We start from the raw sequence: 16,277 nt of genomic DNA, 5'->3' as shown, positions 1-16,277 counted from the left end.
ATGCAAAATTAAATGGACTCGATCATTTGAGATGCCCATGATATTAGCAATTTCACGCACTCTTATTCGTCGATCATTTAATACTACATCATGCACTTTGGCTACAATTTCTGTTGTTGTTGCTGTTTTTGGACGTCCACTACGTGGTTCATCTTCACTGCTTGTACGACCACGTTTAAATTCAGCAACCCAATTTTTTACTGTTGCATATGAAGGAGCACTTTCACCTAACACATTCATCATATCATTATGAATTTCTTGTCCCGATAACCCTTTTTTATGTAAATATTTAATGACAGCACGCATTTCTAATTTTTCCATTGTAAAAAAATTGCGGATGCGTCTTTTTTGAACACCTGTTTCAATATGAAGGAGTTGCCAGATCGAAACAAAATTTAACATGTTTTCATAACAGAGATGGAAGTTTCCAAAACACTGAACTTTTTTCTGTTTATACAGCGCTTTTTGTGCTGGGCTAAAAAGTTTCCGAACTGCCCTCGTAGACCTTCTCTGAGGAAAAGGGTGCTTCTATAGACCTTTTCTGAAGGAAAGGGTGCTTCTGTAGACCTATTCTGAAGGAAAGGGTGCTTCTGTAGACCTTTTCTGAAGGAAAGGGTGCTTCTGTAGACCTTTTCTGAAGGAAAGGGTGCTTCTAGAGACATTTTCTGAAGGAAAGGGTGCTTCTATGAACCTTTTCTGAAGGGAAGGGTGCTTCTATAGACCTTTTCTGATGGAAAGGGTGCTTCTGTAGATCTTTTCTGAAGGAATGGGTGCTTCTGTAGACCTTTTCTGAAGGAAAGGGTGCTTCAGTAGACCTTTTCTGAAGGAAAGGGTGCTTCTAGAGACCTTTTCTGAAGGAAAATGGTGCTTCTATAGACCTTTTCTGAAGAAAAGGATGCTTCTATAAACCTTTTCTGAAGAAAAGGGTGCTTCTATAGACCTTTTCTGAAGAAAATGGTGCTTCTATAGACCTTTTCTGAAGAAAAGGGTGCTTCTATAGACCTTTTCTGAAGAAGAGGGTGCTTCTATAGACCTTTTTTGAAGAAGAGGGTGCTTTTATAGACCTTTTCTGAAGGAAAGGGTGTAGACTTTTTCTGAATGAAAGGGTGCTTCTATATACCTTTTTTGAAGGATAGGGTGCTTTTACAGACCTTTTCTGAAAGAAAGGGTGATACTATAGACCTTTTCTGAAGGAAAGAGTGCTTCTGTGAACATTTTCGGAAGGAAAGGGTGCTTCAATAGACCTTCTCTGAGGAAAAGGGTGCTTCTATAGACCTTTTCTGAAGGACAGGGTGCATTTTTGGACATTTTCTGAAGGAAAGAGTGCATCTATTGACCTTTTCTGATGGAAAGGGTGCATCAATGTATCTTTTCTGAAGGAAAGGGTACTTCTATAGACCTTTTCTGAAGGAAAGGGTGCTTCTATAGACCTTTTCTGCAGGAAAGGGTGCTTCTATAGACCTTTTCTGAAGGAAAGGGCGCTTCTATAGACCTTTTCTGAAGGAAAGGGTGCTTCTGTCGACCTTTTCTGAAGGAAAGGGTGCATCTATGGACCTTTTCTGAAGGAAAGGGTGCATTTATTGACCTTTTCTGAAGGACAGGGTGCTTCTATAGACCTTTTCTGAAGGACAGGGTGCATTTTTGGACCTTTTCTGAAGGAAAGGGTGCATCTATTGACCTTTTCTGATGGAAAGGGTGCATCAATGTATCTTTTCTGAAGGAAAGGGTGCTTCTATAGACCTTTTCTGAAGGAAAGGGTCCTTCTATAGACCTTTTCTGAAGGAAAGGGTGCTTCTATAGACCTTTTCTGAAGGAAAGGGTGCTACTATAGACCTTTTCTGAAGGAAAGGGTGCTTTTATAGACCTTTTCTGAAGGAAGGGGTGCTTCTATAGACCTTTTCTGAAGGAAAGGGTGCTTCTATAGACCTTTTCTGAAGGAAAGGGTGCTTCTATAGACCTTTTCTGAAGGAAAGGGTGCTTCTATAGACCTTTTCTGAAGGAAAGGGTGCTTCTATAGACCTTTTCTGAAGGAAAGGGTGCTTCTATAGACTTTTCTGAAGGAAAGGGTGCTTCTATAGACCTTTTCTGAAGGAAAGGGTGCTTCTATAGACCTTTTCTGAAGGAAAAGGTGCTTCTATAGACCTTTTCTGAAGGAAAGGGTGCTTCTATAGACCTTTTCTGAAGGAAAGGGTGCTTCTATAGACCTTTTCTGAAGGAAAGGGTGCTTCTATAGACCTTTTCTGAAGGAAAGGGTGCTTCTATAGACCTTTTCTGAAGGAAAGGGTGCTTCTATAGACCTTTTCTGAAGGAAAGGGTGCTTCTATAGACCTTTTCTGAAGGAAAGGGTGCTTCTATAGACCTTTTCTGAAGGAAAGGGTGCTTCTATAGACCTTTTCTGAAGGAAAGGGTGCTTCTATAGACCTTTTCTGAAGGAAAGGGTGCTTCTATAGACCTTTTCTGAAGGAAAGGGTGCTTCTATAGACCTTTTCTGAAGGAAAGGGTGCTTCTATAGACCTTTTCTGAAGGAAAGGGTGCTTCTATAGACCTTTTCTGAAGAAAAGGGTGCTTCTATAGACCTTTTCTGAAGGAAAGGGTGCTTCTATAGACCTTTTCTGAAGGAAAGGGTGCTTCTATAGACCTTTTCTGAAGGAAAGGGTGCTTCTATAGACCTTTTCTGAAGGAAAGGGTGCTTCTATAGACCTTTTCTGAAGGAAAGGGTGCTTCTATAGACCTTTTCTGAAGGAAAGGGTGCTTCTATAGACCTTTTCTGAAGGAAAGGGTGCTTCTATAGACCTTTTCTGAAGGAAAGGGTGCTTCTATAGACCTTTTCTGAAGGAAAGGGTGCTTCTATAGACCTTTTCTGAAGGAAAGGGTGCTTCTATAGACCTTTTCTGAAGGAAAGGGTGTATGTATGTACCTTTTCTGAAGGAAAGGGTGCATCTATGGACCCTTTCTGAAGGAAAGGGTGCATCTATGGACATTTCGGAAGGAAAGGGTGTTTCTATAGACCTTTTCTGAAGGAAAGGGTGCATCTATGGACATTTCTGAAGGAAAGTGTGCTTCTATAGACCTTTTTCTGAAGGAAAGTGTGCTTCTTTAGACCTTTTTTGAAGGGTGCTTCTGTAGACCTTTTCTGAAGGAAAGGGTGCTTCTATAGTCCTTTTCTGAAGGAAAGGGTGCTTCTATAGTCCTTTTTTGAAGGAAAGGGTGCATCTATGGACCTTTTCTGAAGGAAAGGGTGTTTCTATAGACCTTTTCTGAAGGAAAGGGTGTTTCTATAGACCTTTTCTGAAGGAAAGGGTGCTTCTATAGACCTTTTCTGAAGGAAAGGGAGCTTCTATAGACCTTTTCTGAAGGAAAGGGTGCTTCTATAGACCTTTTCTGAAGGAAAGGGTGCTTCTATAGACCTTTTCTGAAGGAAAGGGTGCTTCTATAGACCTTTTCTGAAGGAAAGGGTGCTTCTATAGACCTTTTCTGAAGGAAAGGGTGCTTCTATAGACCTTTTCTGAAGGAAAGGGTGCTTCTATAGACCTTTTCTGAAGGAAAGGGTGCTTCTATAGACCTTTTCTGAAGGAAAGTGTGCTTCTATAGACCTTTTTCTGAAGGAAAGTGTGCTTCTATAGACCTTTTTTGAAGGGTGCTTCTGTAGACCTTTTCTGAAGGAAAGGGTGCTTCTATAGTCCTTTTCTGAAGGAAAGGGTGCATCTATGGACCTTTTCTGAAGGAAAGGGTGCATCTATGGACCTTTTCTGAAGGAAAGGGTGCTTCTATAGTCCTTTTCTGAAGGAAAGGGTGCATCTATGGACCTTTTCTGAAGGATAGGGTACTTCTATAGACCTTTTCTGAAGGAAAGGGTGTATGTATGTACCTTTTCTGAAGGAAAGGGTGCATCTATGGACCCTTTCTGAAGGAAAGGGTGCATCTATGGACATTTCTGAAGGAAAGGGTGTTTCTATAGACCTTTTCTGAAGGAAAGGCTGCTTCTATAGTCCCTTTCTGAAGGAAAGTGTGCTTCTATAGACCTTTTTCTGAAGGAAAGTGTGCTTCTATAGACCTTTTTTGAAGGGTGCTTCTGTAGACCTTTTCTGAAGGAAAGGGTACTTCTATAGTCCTTTTCTGAAGGAAAGGGTGCATCTATGGACCTTTTCTGAAGGAAAGGGTGCTTCTATAGTCCTTTTCTGAAGGAAAGGGTGCATCTATGGACCTTTTCTGAAGGAAAGGGTACTTCTATAGACCTTTTCTGAAGGAAAGGGTGTTTCTATAGACCTTTTCTGAAGGAAAGGGTGCTTCTATAGACCTTTTCTGAAGGAAAGGGTGCTTCTATAGACCTTTTCTGAAGGAAAGGGTGCTTCTATAGACCTTTTCTGAAGGAAAGGGTGCTACTACAGACCTTTTCTGTAGGAAAGGGTGCTTCTATAGACCTTTTCTGAAGCAAAGGTGCTTCTATAGACCCTTTCTGAAGGAAAGGGTGCTACTATAGACCTTTTCTGAAGGAAAGGGTGCTTCTGTCGACCTTTTCTGAAGGAAAGGGTGCTTCTATAGACCTTTTCTGAAGGAAAGGGTGCTTCTATAGACCTTTTCTGAAGGAAAGGGTGCTTCTATATACCTTTTCTGAAGGAAAGGGTGCTTCTATAGACCTTTTCTAAAGGAAAGGGTGCTTCTATAGACCTTTTCAGAAGGAAAGGGTACTTCTATAGACCTTTTCTGAAGGAAAGGGTGCTTCTATAGACCTTTTCTGAAGGAATTGTCCTTCTATAGACCTTTTCTAAAGGAAAGGGTCCTTCTAAAGACCTTTTCTGAAGGAAAGGGTGCTTCTATAGACCTTTTCTGAAGGAAGGGGTGCTTCTATAGACCTTTTCTGAAGGAAAGGGTGCTTCTATAGACCTTTTCTGAAGGACAGGGTGCATGTTTGGATCTTTTCTGAAGGAAAGGGTGCATCTATTGACCTTTTCTGATGGAAAGGGTGCATCAATGTATCTTTTCTGAAGGAAAGGGTGCTTCTATAGACAATTTCTGAAGGAAGGGTTGCTTCTATAGACCTTTTATGAAGGAAAGGGTGCTTCTATGGACCTTTTCTGAAGGAAAGGGTCCTTCTAAAGACCTTTTCAGAAGGAAAGGGTACTTCTATAGACCTTTTTCTGAAGGAAAGTGTGCTTCTATAGACCTTTTTCTGAAGGAAAGTGTGCTTCTGTAGACCTTTTTCTGAAGGAAAGTGTGCTTCTATAGACCTTTTCTGACGGAAAGGGTGCTTCTGTAGACCTTTTCTGAAGGAAAGGGTGCTTCTATGGACCTTTTCTGAAGGATAGGGTGCTTCTATAGACCTTTTCTGAAGGAAAGGGTGCTTCTATAGATCTTTTCTGAAGGAAAGGGTGATTCTATAGACCTTTTCTGAAAGAAATGGTGCTTCTATATACCTTTTCTGAAGGAAAGTGTGCTTCTATAAACCTTTTCTGAAGGAAAGGGTGCTTCTATAGACCTCTTTTGAAGAAAAGGGTGCTTCTATAGACCTTTTCTGAAGGAAAGCACCCTTTCCTGTGAACCTTTTCGGAAGGAAAGGGTGCTTCAATAGACCTCTTTTGAAGAAAAGGGAGCTTCTATAGACCTTCGCTGGAGGAAAGGGTGCTTCTATAGACATTTTTCTGAAGGAAAATGTGCTTCTATATACCTTTTCTGAAGGAAAGGGTGCTGCTGTAGACCTTTTCTGAAGGAAAGGTTGCTTCTATAGTCCTTTTCTGAAGGAATAGGTGCTTCCATAGTCCTTTTCTGAAGGAAAGGGTGCTTCTATAGACCTTTTCTGAAGGAAAGGGTGCTTCTATAGACCTTTTCTGAAGGAAAGGATGCTTCTATAGACCTTTTCAGAAGGAAAGAATGCTTCAATAGACCTTTTCAGAAGGAAAGGGTGCATGTATGTACCTTTTCTGAAGGAAAGGGTGCATCTATGGACCTTTTCTGAAGGAAAGGGTGCGTCTATGGACCTTTTCTGAAGGAAAGGGTGCATCTATGGACCCTTTCTGAAGGAAAGGGTGCATTTATGGACCTTTTCTGAAGGAAAGGGTGCATCTATGGACATTTCTGAAGGAAAGGGAGAATCTATGGACCTTTTCTGAAGGAAAGGGTGTTTCTATAGACCTTTTCTGAAGGAAAGGCTGCTTCTATAGACCTTTTCTGAAGGAAAGGGTGCATCTCTGGACTTTTTCTGAAGGAAAGGGTGCTTCTATCGACCTTTTCTGAAGGAAAGGGTGCATCTCTGGACCTTTTCTGAAGGAAAGGGTGCATCTCTGGACCTTTTCTGAAGAAAGGGGTGCGTAAACGGAACCTTCTATATAAAGTTTCCCAACATTTGCATTATGTGGGCAATACTCTGGGCATTGTGTGTGGGCTTTGCATCTGTTTGTACTTTATTTGCTACAGTTAATCGGAAACGTACCTTTAATGCAAAAAGGTGGTGGTCCGAGTTCATGTTTGATCCTCGGAACATTCATTCATCCAACATGCTCGATGAATGTCTTCCATCTATCACAGCGTTATCAATTTGATTTCCTGTTTGTTTGTTCTGAAGACAGCCAGGTGCCCTTGTGAATGTCGAAATGCTTAAATCTGATACTGCTAACTGCAATATATATTTTCGCTGTTTATCAGCCTTAGATGTTTCACTGTGGAGACTGAATTTCCTGACTGTTGCGCCAAAAATATTCTCCTTTCCAATTATGGCATTTAAATCACCTAGAATAATTTTAATGTCATCGGCAGGACAACGGTCATATGGTTCTTCTAAGTGTTCGTAATGTATATTTTGATCTGATCAATAACGTGTCTGAAGTGGTTGATTTGACGTTACTTGTTCACTAACTAAGTTCAACTAAGTAAATGCCTTTCCATTTACACGTTAGGGTTATAACCCTAATGTACATCGTATGAAGCAACAGAGTGATTTGAACTTGTGGGAGGTACTGGAAGAAGTGGACCGATATAATCCATTGCCCATTTAATATATGGAAGATTGGACCAAATCGAGAACTTCCTTTAAAAGCCATTTTAGTTGGTGGCCGTAGCCATTCGAAACGATCCTACACTTGTCTGTAAACTGCAGTTTGCCTCAAAATACGTAAAATCAAGACGTACCTTTATATGGGGGCTATACCAAACCGTGGACCTGTTTTACAATTTTTGATGCAGAAGACTTGGGACCACTGGGAACCTCAAATGTCAAATTACCGATATTTCGGTAAAAAATTCTCAAAATGCGGAAAATCGGAGGTACCGTTATATAGGGGGCTATACCTAAACTTGAACGTATGTTGAAAATTTTTATTGGAAAATTTTTTGACCATCTTTAATCAGAACAAGTAAAAAAGTATCAGTCGGCTTTACCGACAGAGATATACCCTCAGCCTATGTGAATTGAAACTTTTATCTACGGACAGATCGAATGTATTTAGCGTCTTTTCAGAATTTTTGGACATTTTAATTTGCCGACAAAAATGTTTTTTAAATATTGGGGGAAAGTACCGGATGTTGTAGACTGGTATTGACGATCTTCGAACTGAAACCAAGTTTGGACAAAATATGCAAAGGCCTGCAGGTGATTGGGTGATCAGTTCGAGAGTTATCCTGCTCTCCAGCCAGTATATATGATGCCATAGGAGTTTTTCACACCTTTTGGGCTGTTTTCTCAAGAAGTATGGAATTGCCCCTGAAAAAACTTTTACCATGCTAATTGAGGCAGCGAATACAAGTTGCTTCAACAAAAAATCAAAATGATTCGAAAACGGGCTATTCCAAAACGTCATAGGTCTACGTTTTGGTATAGGCCGTTTTCGTATACCTTAAAGCTTTTTCTACGTTTATAACTTTTAATCATTGGAAACCATAAGAGCCATATTACAGTCAATTTAGGTCCAAATGTAGCTAAAAGCCTCAAAATACCTTAAATCGGGAGGTACTGTTATATGGGGGCTATAACCTACCTTGGCAATTTTTTTATTTATTTATTTATTTCATATTTATACTTATAACTAAATTACAAGTATAAAGGAAGTGAAGCCATGACTGCAGAGGTCTTAGGCTTATTGGCAATTTTTAGTGGAGTAGTTTTTTGGTCATTGAGAACATCAAATGTCACCTAATTCGGTTAACAAATATAGCTAAAACCTCAAAATACTTTAAATCGGGAGGTACCGTTATGTGTGTGGGGGCTATAACAAAACGTGGACCTATCCCACCATTTTTGGTGCAGAAGTTTTTTGACCTCTTGAAACTCCAAGTGGCAAATTGGTGCCAATTTGGACGGAAAATGTACTTAAAATCCTCAAAATACCTTAAATCGGGAAGTACCGTTATATGGGGGCTATGCCAAAAAGTGGACCTATATAGCCCATCTTCAAACTTGACCTGCCTATAGAAAAAATACATTCGGGTGCTAAATATTAGCGTTCTATCTCAATTACTTCGAACGCTCCATACTATGGTGGAGGGTATAAAAATAAACCCCTCTGATGTTGATCTGCACCAGTTTCACCCCAGCGAATGAAAGACTTGCTACAATACAAAAGTAAAATTCTTCTACTCTACAATCAGTAGCAACGCGTAGCGCACGAGAGAGGTATAGGGAAAAAAGGAGGGAGGACAAATATCTTTTCCGCAGGAAAAAGAGAGATATGGAAAAGCAGGAGTGTGAAAAAAATCGAGATGTACAGGAGCCAGAATGAAGTCCGAAAATTCTACCAAAGACTCAAACATCAAACTGATAGCTTTGGTAGGATGTGCCTCCTGTAGAGACCAGCAAGGTAATTTGGTAACTGATACAGATGACCGGCTAGAGAAAAATAAGAGCATTTTTCCAAACTGTTGGTATATATCCAATACTAGCGAATACGACAAAGATACCGCAGCACTATAGGTAATTTGGCCTGTTTTTGAAGCAAAAATTAATAGCGGTGGACTTATGGGCTTTTTATACATTTTTAACGCTTTATATGCAAAAGTAAGATAAAACAAAGAATTACACAGTAAAATTCGAATATAGCGAAATAATTGGTCCAAACAATGCGGATTTAGACCTGGCAAGTCCACCATTGACCAAATAATTATAAGTTCCAATATATATCCTCAAAACAACGCGGGAGACTTCTCTCATTTCTATGAGTGCACGCCGACTTATATTAGCTGAATGATAGGGGATCCACCTTCGCCGACCTGCATGTCTTACACTTACACCGGCCTGGGAATCTTTCGCGGGCATACAAAGTGCAAGAGCGACGTGCTTACCATTGTATCATGGTGAAAACCGGATTTAACCTGCTGCAAAAAGATCAACCTTCGACATTCCCTTACGTTCAAAGGTATTCCAAGCCTTATTCATATGTATATTCAGTTTCAGATAAGTGACCTATTGAACTTTCAGCTGGAAAAGGTTATACGAGATGCAAACGTCAAATAAATGGCACAATATACACCAATAGCCACATTAGGGCGGTTTAAAAAAAAAAAAATCGATGTCCGATTTTTGTAGGCTGCGCCTCTAATGTGTTTAGTTTTCTTAGATTTTAAGATTGCCAAAGTTTGAACACAATCGGAATATGTTAGCAGGTGCCAAAGGGGCCTCACTTTATAAGGGTGCCGCCTAAAAAAACCACAGCCACATGTTTTTGCTGACGACATAACAGCCTGTTTCTGTATGTCGAAAGAAGAATGTGTGCGAAAGAAACACGTCCAAACTCTTGTGTGTTTTTTGTTTTGAAGCAAAAGCAAAGGTAAAACTATTTCGAAAACTTAAGTTCGGGCGTGTTTCATTCGCACACATTCTTCTTTCGACATACAGAAACTGGCTGTAATATCATGGTTTGATCAGTTAAAGAAGTAACTGATACCATTAAGAAGGTTAAAGGAGAATCTGCTAAATTAGGTCTAGCAGTAAACGGCAACAATACCAAATTGATGGTATCGATGCGCAATGCATCCACAGAACTCGTACCAACTGTGGAAGTTGGTACCAATCATTTTTAGGTAGTGAAAGACGTTCACAACTTTTCAGCCCATCTGGTATCAGCTATGGTCAGTGGCCTTACAGCATATTTTCATTTTTTAACAAACCATAAAAATCAGTTGCTTGATATCTAACTTTTGATTGATGTCTTTACGAATATCAAGCGAAAAAAAGATTTCGAAAAATAATTTAATTGTAATCAAAAATTTAAGGTAATGACCAATAGCTTGTTGTATGTAGATCTATACATATGTATGTATGTAGCTTTCACCAATTTAATCAGGTGACTACTGATTGTGTTCTTTATATACTAGAGTTGGGCAATCTCGTTCAATTGAACGATACGGATCACTATCTCGTTCAATGGACACCGGTAATTTCTTTGACAAAACTGCGTATACTTAATTTCACACGCTGGTTTCTATAATGTTACTCATTCGTCATTGAACGAGGACAGTGATCCGGATCGTTCAATTGAACGAGATTGTCCAACTCAATTATATACACGTATCTATATATATAATTCGGAATTGAAAATCTAAAGGTGCGTTGGTAACTAATTCTCAAAGACTTTAATATTAAGCTCTAAATAGATTTGCAAGAAATTTTTGTGCCACATATACATTTTCACATGCATTGTTGTTAATGGCGATTCTGCCAAGTTATCTATGATTTTGTATTCTGAGTCGTATTATCACAATCGTAGAATACAAAATAATAAATGCAACAACTTAACGCGATAACATTATTAATATTACTAATATAATCATGGATGACCCAACATCATTATACCCTACCATTGCAGGACCGAAACCTCCAGCACTCAACTCGAAAGTTCACCGCAACACTTTTAACATTGTGGACTAAAAAAGTTAGGCGGATGTTAAACATTAAGATCGGAGAAATGACAATTCTAACCTTCGAAACCCCAAAGATCACAGGTGTCACTTTCGACAACATCCTTACATTCTTCAGGCATGCCACTACTCTCAAAGGGAAAGACCCAAAGTGAAACAAAGTACTTATGTCCTGATGACGAGTGTGAATCATTTGTATGTTGTAGTGTTTCAAATAGTCGTATCTACCAATTTTTTCACCCTTCCCCACATAAATGGTCACTGTGCAGTGTATGTATGTATGTACATATATATGTCCATACTTAAATTAATAAGGTTCAATTGTCAAAAATAACTAATTACCGTCAAACAACAAATTATTTTATATGATTATTTTTTATTTAATGTCACTGGTGCCTCCTTATCTTTTCGATTGTGTTTCAGAATGACCAAAATGCATAAATACAGGTTCCCAAATAATTGATACAATAGTTTTATTACATTTGTTTTAGATTAACACGAAGAAAGTGAACCGTATCGAACGTCGCTGCATTACCAAAGAAAAAATATGAAATTTCTGATAATCGCGTTTGTGCTTGTGGCCGCTTTGTTGGCAAAAAGTGAAGGTGAAATACGGGGAACTGAAAGTTAAATTATTGAAATGAAGGGGACTTTTTTTGAATAAAAAAAATAGTTCAATTTGTAAAGCGACATTTGCAAACCGATCATGAGAATCGATTTTAATGGATATAAGTCATAGGATTACCGGCCATGTGATAAAAAAAAAGTTATATGAAACACTTGTTACATAAGTCCTCTAAAAATGCTTTAAAAATCCACGATTGCTTCATCTAAAGATTCTTTAAAAAATCCGCAATTAAGGCATCTAAAAATTCTTTAACAAATTCACGATTATGTAATCTAAAAATACTTTAAAAAATCCACGCCTATGTCCTCTAAAATTCATTAAAAAATCCACAATTAAGTCTTCTAAAAATTCATTAAAAATCACAATTAAGCCTTCTAAAAATTCCAAAAAAAATCCACGATTATGACCTCTAAAAATTCTTTAAATATCCACGATAAAGGCCTCTTTAAATTCTTTAAAAATCCACGATTAAGGCCCCTAAAAATTCTTTAAAAAATTCACGATTAAAGTCTCCAAAAATTCTTTAAAAAATCCACGATTAAGGTCTCTTAAATTGTTCAAAAAATCCTCGATTAAGTCTTCTAAAAATTCTTTAAAAAATCCACGATTAAGTCTTCTAAAAATTCTTTAAAAAATCCACGATTAAGTCTTCTAAAAATTCTTTAAAAAATCCACGATTAAGTCTTCTAAAAATTCTTTAAAAAATCCACGATTAAGTCTTCTAAAAATTCTTTAAAAAATCCACGATTAAGTCTTCTAAAAATTCTTTAAAAAATCCACGATTAAGTCTTCTAAAAATTCTTTAAAAAATCCACGATTAAGTCTTCTAAAAATTCTTTAAAACATCCACGATTAAGTCTTCTAAAAATTCATTAAAAAATTCACGATTAAGTCTTCTAAAAATTCTTTAAAAAATCCACGATTAAGTCTTCTAAAAATTCTTTAAAACATCCACGATTAAGTCTTCTAAAAATTCTTTAAAAAATCCACGATTAAGTCTTCTAAAAATTCTTTAAAAAATCCACGATTAAGTCTTCTAAAAATTCTTTAAAAAATCCACGATTAAGTCTTCTAAAAATTCTTTAAAAAATCCACGATTAAGTCTTCTAAAAATTCTTTTAAAAATCCACGATTAAGTCTTCTAAAAATTCTTTAAAAAATCCACGATTAAGTCTTCTAAAAATTCTTTAAAAAATCCACGATTAAGTCTTCTAAAAATTCTTTAAAAAATCCACGATTAAGTCTTCTAAAAATTCTTTAAAAAATCCACGATTAAGTCTTCTAAAAATTCTTTTAAAAATCCACGATTAAGTCTTCTAAAAATTCTTTAAAAAATCCACGATTAAGTCTTCTAAAAATTCTTTAAAAAATCCACGATTAAGTCTTCTAAAAATTCTTTAAAAAATCCACGATTAAGTCTTCTAAAAATTCTTTAAAAAATCCACGATTAAGTCTTCTAAAAATTCTTTAAAAAATCCACGATTAAGTCTTCTAAAAATTCTTTAAAAAATCCACGATTAAGTCTTCTAAAAATTCTTTAAAAAATCCACGATTAAGTCTTCTAAAAATTCTTTAAAATATCCACGATTAAGTCTTCTAAAAATTCTTTAAAAAATCCACGATTAAGTCTTCTAAAAATTCTTTAAAAAATCCACGATTAAGTCTTCTAAGTCTTCTAAAAATTCTTTAAAATTCCACGATTAAGGCCTCTAAAAATTCTTTAAAATTCCACTATTAAGGTTTCTAAAAGTTCTTTAAAAAATCCACGATTAAGGTTTCTAAAAATTCTTTAAAAAATCCACGATTAAGTCTTCTAAAAATTCTTTAAAAAATCCACGATTAAGTCTTCTAAAAATTCTTTAAAAAATCCACGATTAAAGCCTCTAAAAATTCTTTAAAAAATCCACGATTAAGGCCTCTAAAAATTCTTTAAAAATCCACGATAAAGGCCTCTAAAAAATCCACGATTAAGGCATCTAAAAATTTTTAAAAAAATCCACAAATAAGGCCTTTAAAAATTCTTTAAAGAATCCACAATAGGCCTCTAAAATCATTTTAAAAATCCGCGATTAAGACCTCTAAAAATTGTTTTAAAAATCCACGATTAGGGCCTCAAAAATTCTTTAAAAAAAGTAAGACTAAGACCTCTTCTTTAAAAAATCCACGATTAGGGCCTCAAAAATTCTTTAAAAAATCCACGATTAGGGCCTTAAAAATTCTTTAAAAAATCCACGATTAGGGCCTTAAAAATTCTTTAAAAAATCCACGATTAGGGCCTCAAAAATCCTTTGAAAAATCCACGATTAGGGCCTCAAAAATTCTTTAAACAATCCACGATTAAAGCTTCTAAAAATTCGTTATATAAACCACGATAAAGTCCTCTAAAAATTCATTAAAAAATGCACGGCTAAGACCTCTAAAAATACTTTATAAAATCCATAAAAATTCTTTAAATATCCACGACTAGGACGTGTAAAAATTCTGTAAAAAATCCACGATTAAGATCTCTAAACAATCTTTAAAATCAAAATTTTTTCCTCTAACTTTTTTTGTTTTTAAATCAACGTTTTTTCCTTAATTTTTTTTAAACCACGATTAACACCTTTAAAAATTCTTTAAACAATCCACGATTAAGGCCTTAACAATTCTTTAAAAATCCACTATTAAGACCTACAGAAATTCTTTAAAAAATCCGCGGTTGCTTCCTCTAAAAATTCTTTAAAAAATCTACGATTAAGACCTCTACAAATTCTTTAAAAAATCCGCGGTTGCTTCCTCTAAAAATTCTTTAAAAAATCCACGATTAAGGCTTATCCTAAAAATTCTTTAAAAAATCCGCGGTTGCTTCCTCTAAAAATTCTTTAAAAAATCCACGATTATGGCCTCTAAAAATTCTTTAAAAATCGACGATTAAGGCCTCCAGAAATTCTTTAAAAAATCCATGATTAAGGACTCTAAAAATCCTTCAAAAAACCCACGATTAAGGCCTTTAAAAATTCTTTAAAAAATCCACGGTTGCTTCCTCTAAAAATTCTTTAAAAAATCGTCTGTGGTTTCCTCTAAAAAATTCTTTAAAAATCCGCGGTTGCTTCCTCTAAAAATACTTTACAAAATCCACGATTAAGTCCTCTAAAAATTCTTTAAAAAATCCACAATTAAATCCTGTAAACATTTTTTAAAAATCCACGATTAATGCCTCTAAAAATTCGTTAAAAAATCCACGATTAAGTACTCTAAAAATTCTTCAAAAAATCCACGTTTTGTTCATCAAAAAATTCATTGAAACCACCACGTTTTGTTGCTCAAAAAACTCTTTAAAAAATCAACGTTTTGGTCCTCTAAAAACTATTTAAAAAATCAACGTTTTGGTCATATAAAAACTCTTTAAAGATCCACGTATTATTTCCCTAAAAATTCTTTGAAAAATTCACGTTTTGGTCCTCTATAAATTCTTTAAAAACTCCACATTTAAGTCCTCCAAAAATTCACATTTTATTTTCATTCTAGTTAATGGCAGTGAATTTGAATGCTTCCAATGTGTTGGCGATGAATGTGAAAATGATGCAACAACGAAAATTGTCAATTGCTATGACAATGAAATGACAACGGAAGCTGTTCCGGAAACTACTGCTGCACCAACAGAATCAACTGATACTCGTTCACAAAACCTAATGGATTACATGAGCAGATCCGCTGATGACAATTACGTTTGTTATACAATGCGTTATGAGGGTGAGTTTTGGTTTCAGAATTTTTTTTGTAATCGATTCTCTAATTCATCGCTTTCGTTTGTATTGATTTTCTTCTCCTTACAGATGGCGGCACTAAAACCAAATTCCAGAAAGGTTGTATCCTAAAAGTTAATGGCATAGCTACTTGTGAAAACATCTCACCACCGGGCGCCACAAAATTGGATAGCTGTGAGACCTGTTCAGAACCCAAATGTAACTCCGTTGCTGGCCTTAGTTTGTCTTTATTGACATTGGCAGCAGCTTTGTATGCTCACTTCTTTGCTTAAATTGTTGACTTTAGATATGAAAACTTTAAAGATTCTCGAAATTATTGGACATTTTAAAATCCAAATTTTGGGATATTATTCTATTGAGATTTTTGAAATTATATCTGAAATTAAATGTTTATTCTAAGATTATTTATACAACAAAATGTTTATTAATTTCAACAGTACTAATTAATCAGGAACATAATCCATGATTATAGTTGTAATATTATTCCAAATAATTTTCTAATTCTGCTCTTTGTAATGTCACACATTTACTTGACCCATTAAAGGAAAACAACCATTTGACCCACATAACATTTAACGTTTATGCCTCATGCAACCTCAGGAGCCAGAAAGTACTTTTATTTCAACAACAACAACAAAAGCAAAAACAATAAAAAAGCCAATTGCATACATTTTTACTTTTATTTCGACATTAATTCAATTTCACCCGGCATAATTAGTGAATGTCATGAAACCGCCCTGGTAAGGCTAGTAATACAGAGTTAAGTTCCCCTAAGTTCCATGTACTAAGTTGCATGCATTAGAAACTTAACTTATAAGTACTTATTTTTCTCACGTTATAAGTATGTTTGAATATGAATTGCGCTTTTTTTGTTTTTGACCAGTAGACCATCGCCAGCCAGCCACCACCAAGTTGGCCAACAAAATGTATCAAACGACATTGCCCGACATTTACCATCCATTTGACCACCTCGTATAGTAATAACGACGTCACAAACCACAATTTTTATGGGGCCAAGCAAGGAACAAACTCTAACAATCAAATGCAAGTCAAATATGATG

The 16,277-nt window shown here is 36.1% G+C and overlaps 1 protein-coding gene across 1 annotated transcript in view; it reads left to right on the top strand.

The window, feature by feature from the left end:
- The window catches only part of LOC141394892 (uncharacterized), a 29,686-nt gene extending 14,052 nt beyond the window's left edge, over positions 1-15,634 (top strand). The window contains exons 4-5 of the mRNA XM_073970035.1: positions 14,978-15,202; positions 15,286-15,634. Coding sequence (XP_073826136.1) covers positions 14,978-15,202; positions 15,286-15,488 — 428 coding nt within the window. The 3' untranslated portion in view covers positions 15,489-15,634. The remainder of the gene's footprint in view (positions 1-14,977; positions 15,203-15,285) is intronic.
- Positions 15,635-16,277: the final 643 nt, after the last annotated feature.

This window comes from Musca autumnalis, unplaced genomic scaffold, assembly GCF_047663935.1.
Source record: "Musca autumnalis isolate F117 unplaced genomic scaffold, ASM4766393v1 scaffold_2, whole genome shotgun sequence".
Taxonomy (NCBI): Eukaryota; Metazoa; Arthropoda; class Insecta; order Diptera; family Muscidae; genus Musca; species Musca autumnalis.
Note: the sequence above shows the minus strand (reverse complement) of the source record. Positions and strands in the feature narration are given on the sequence as shown.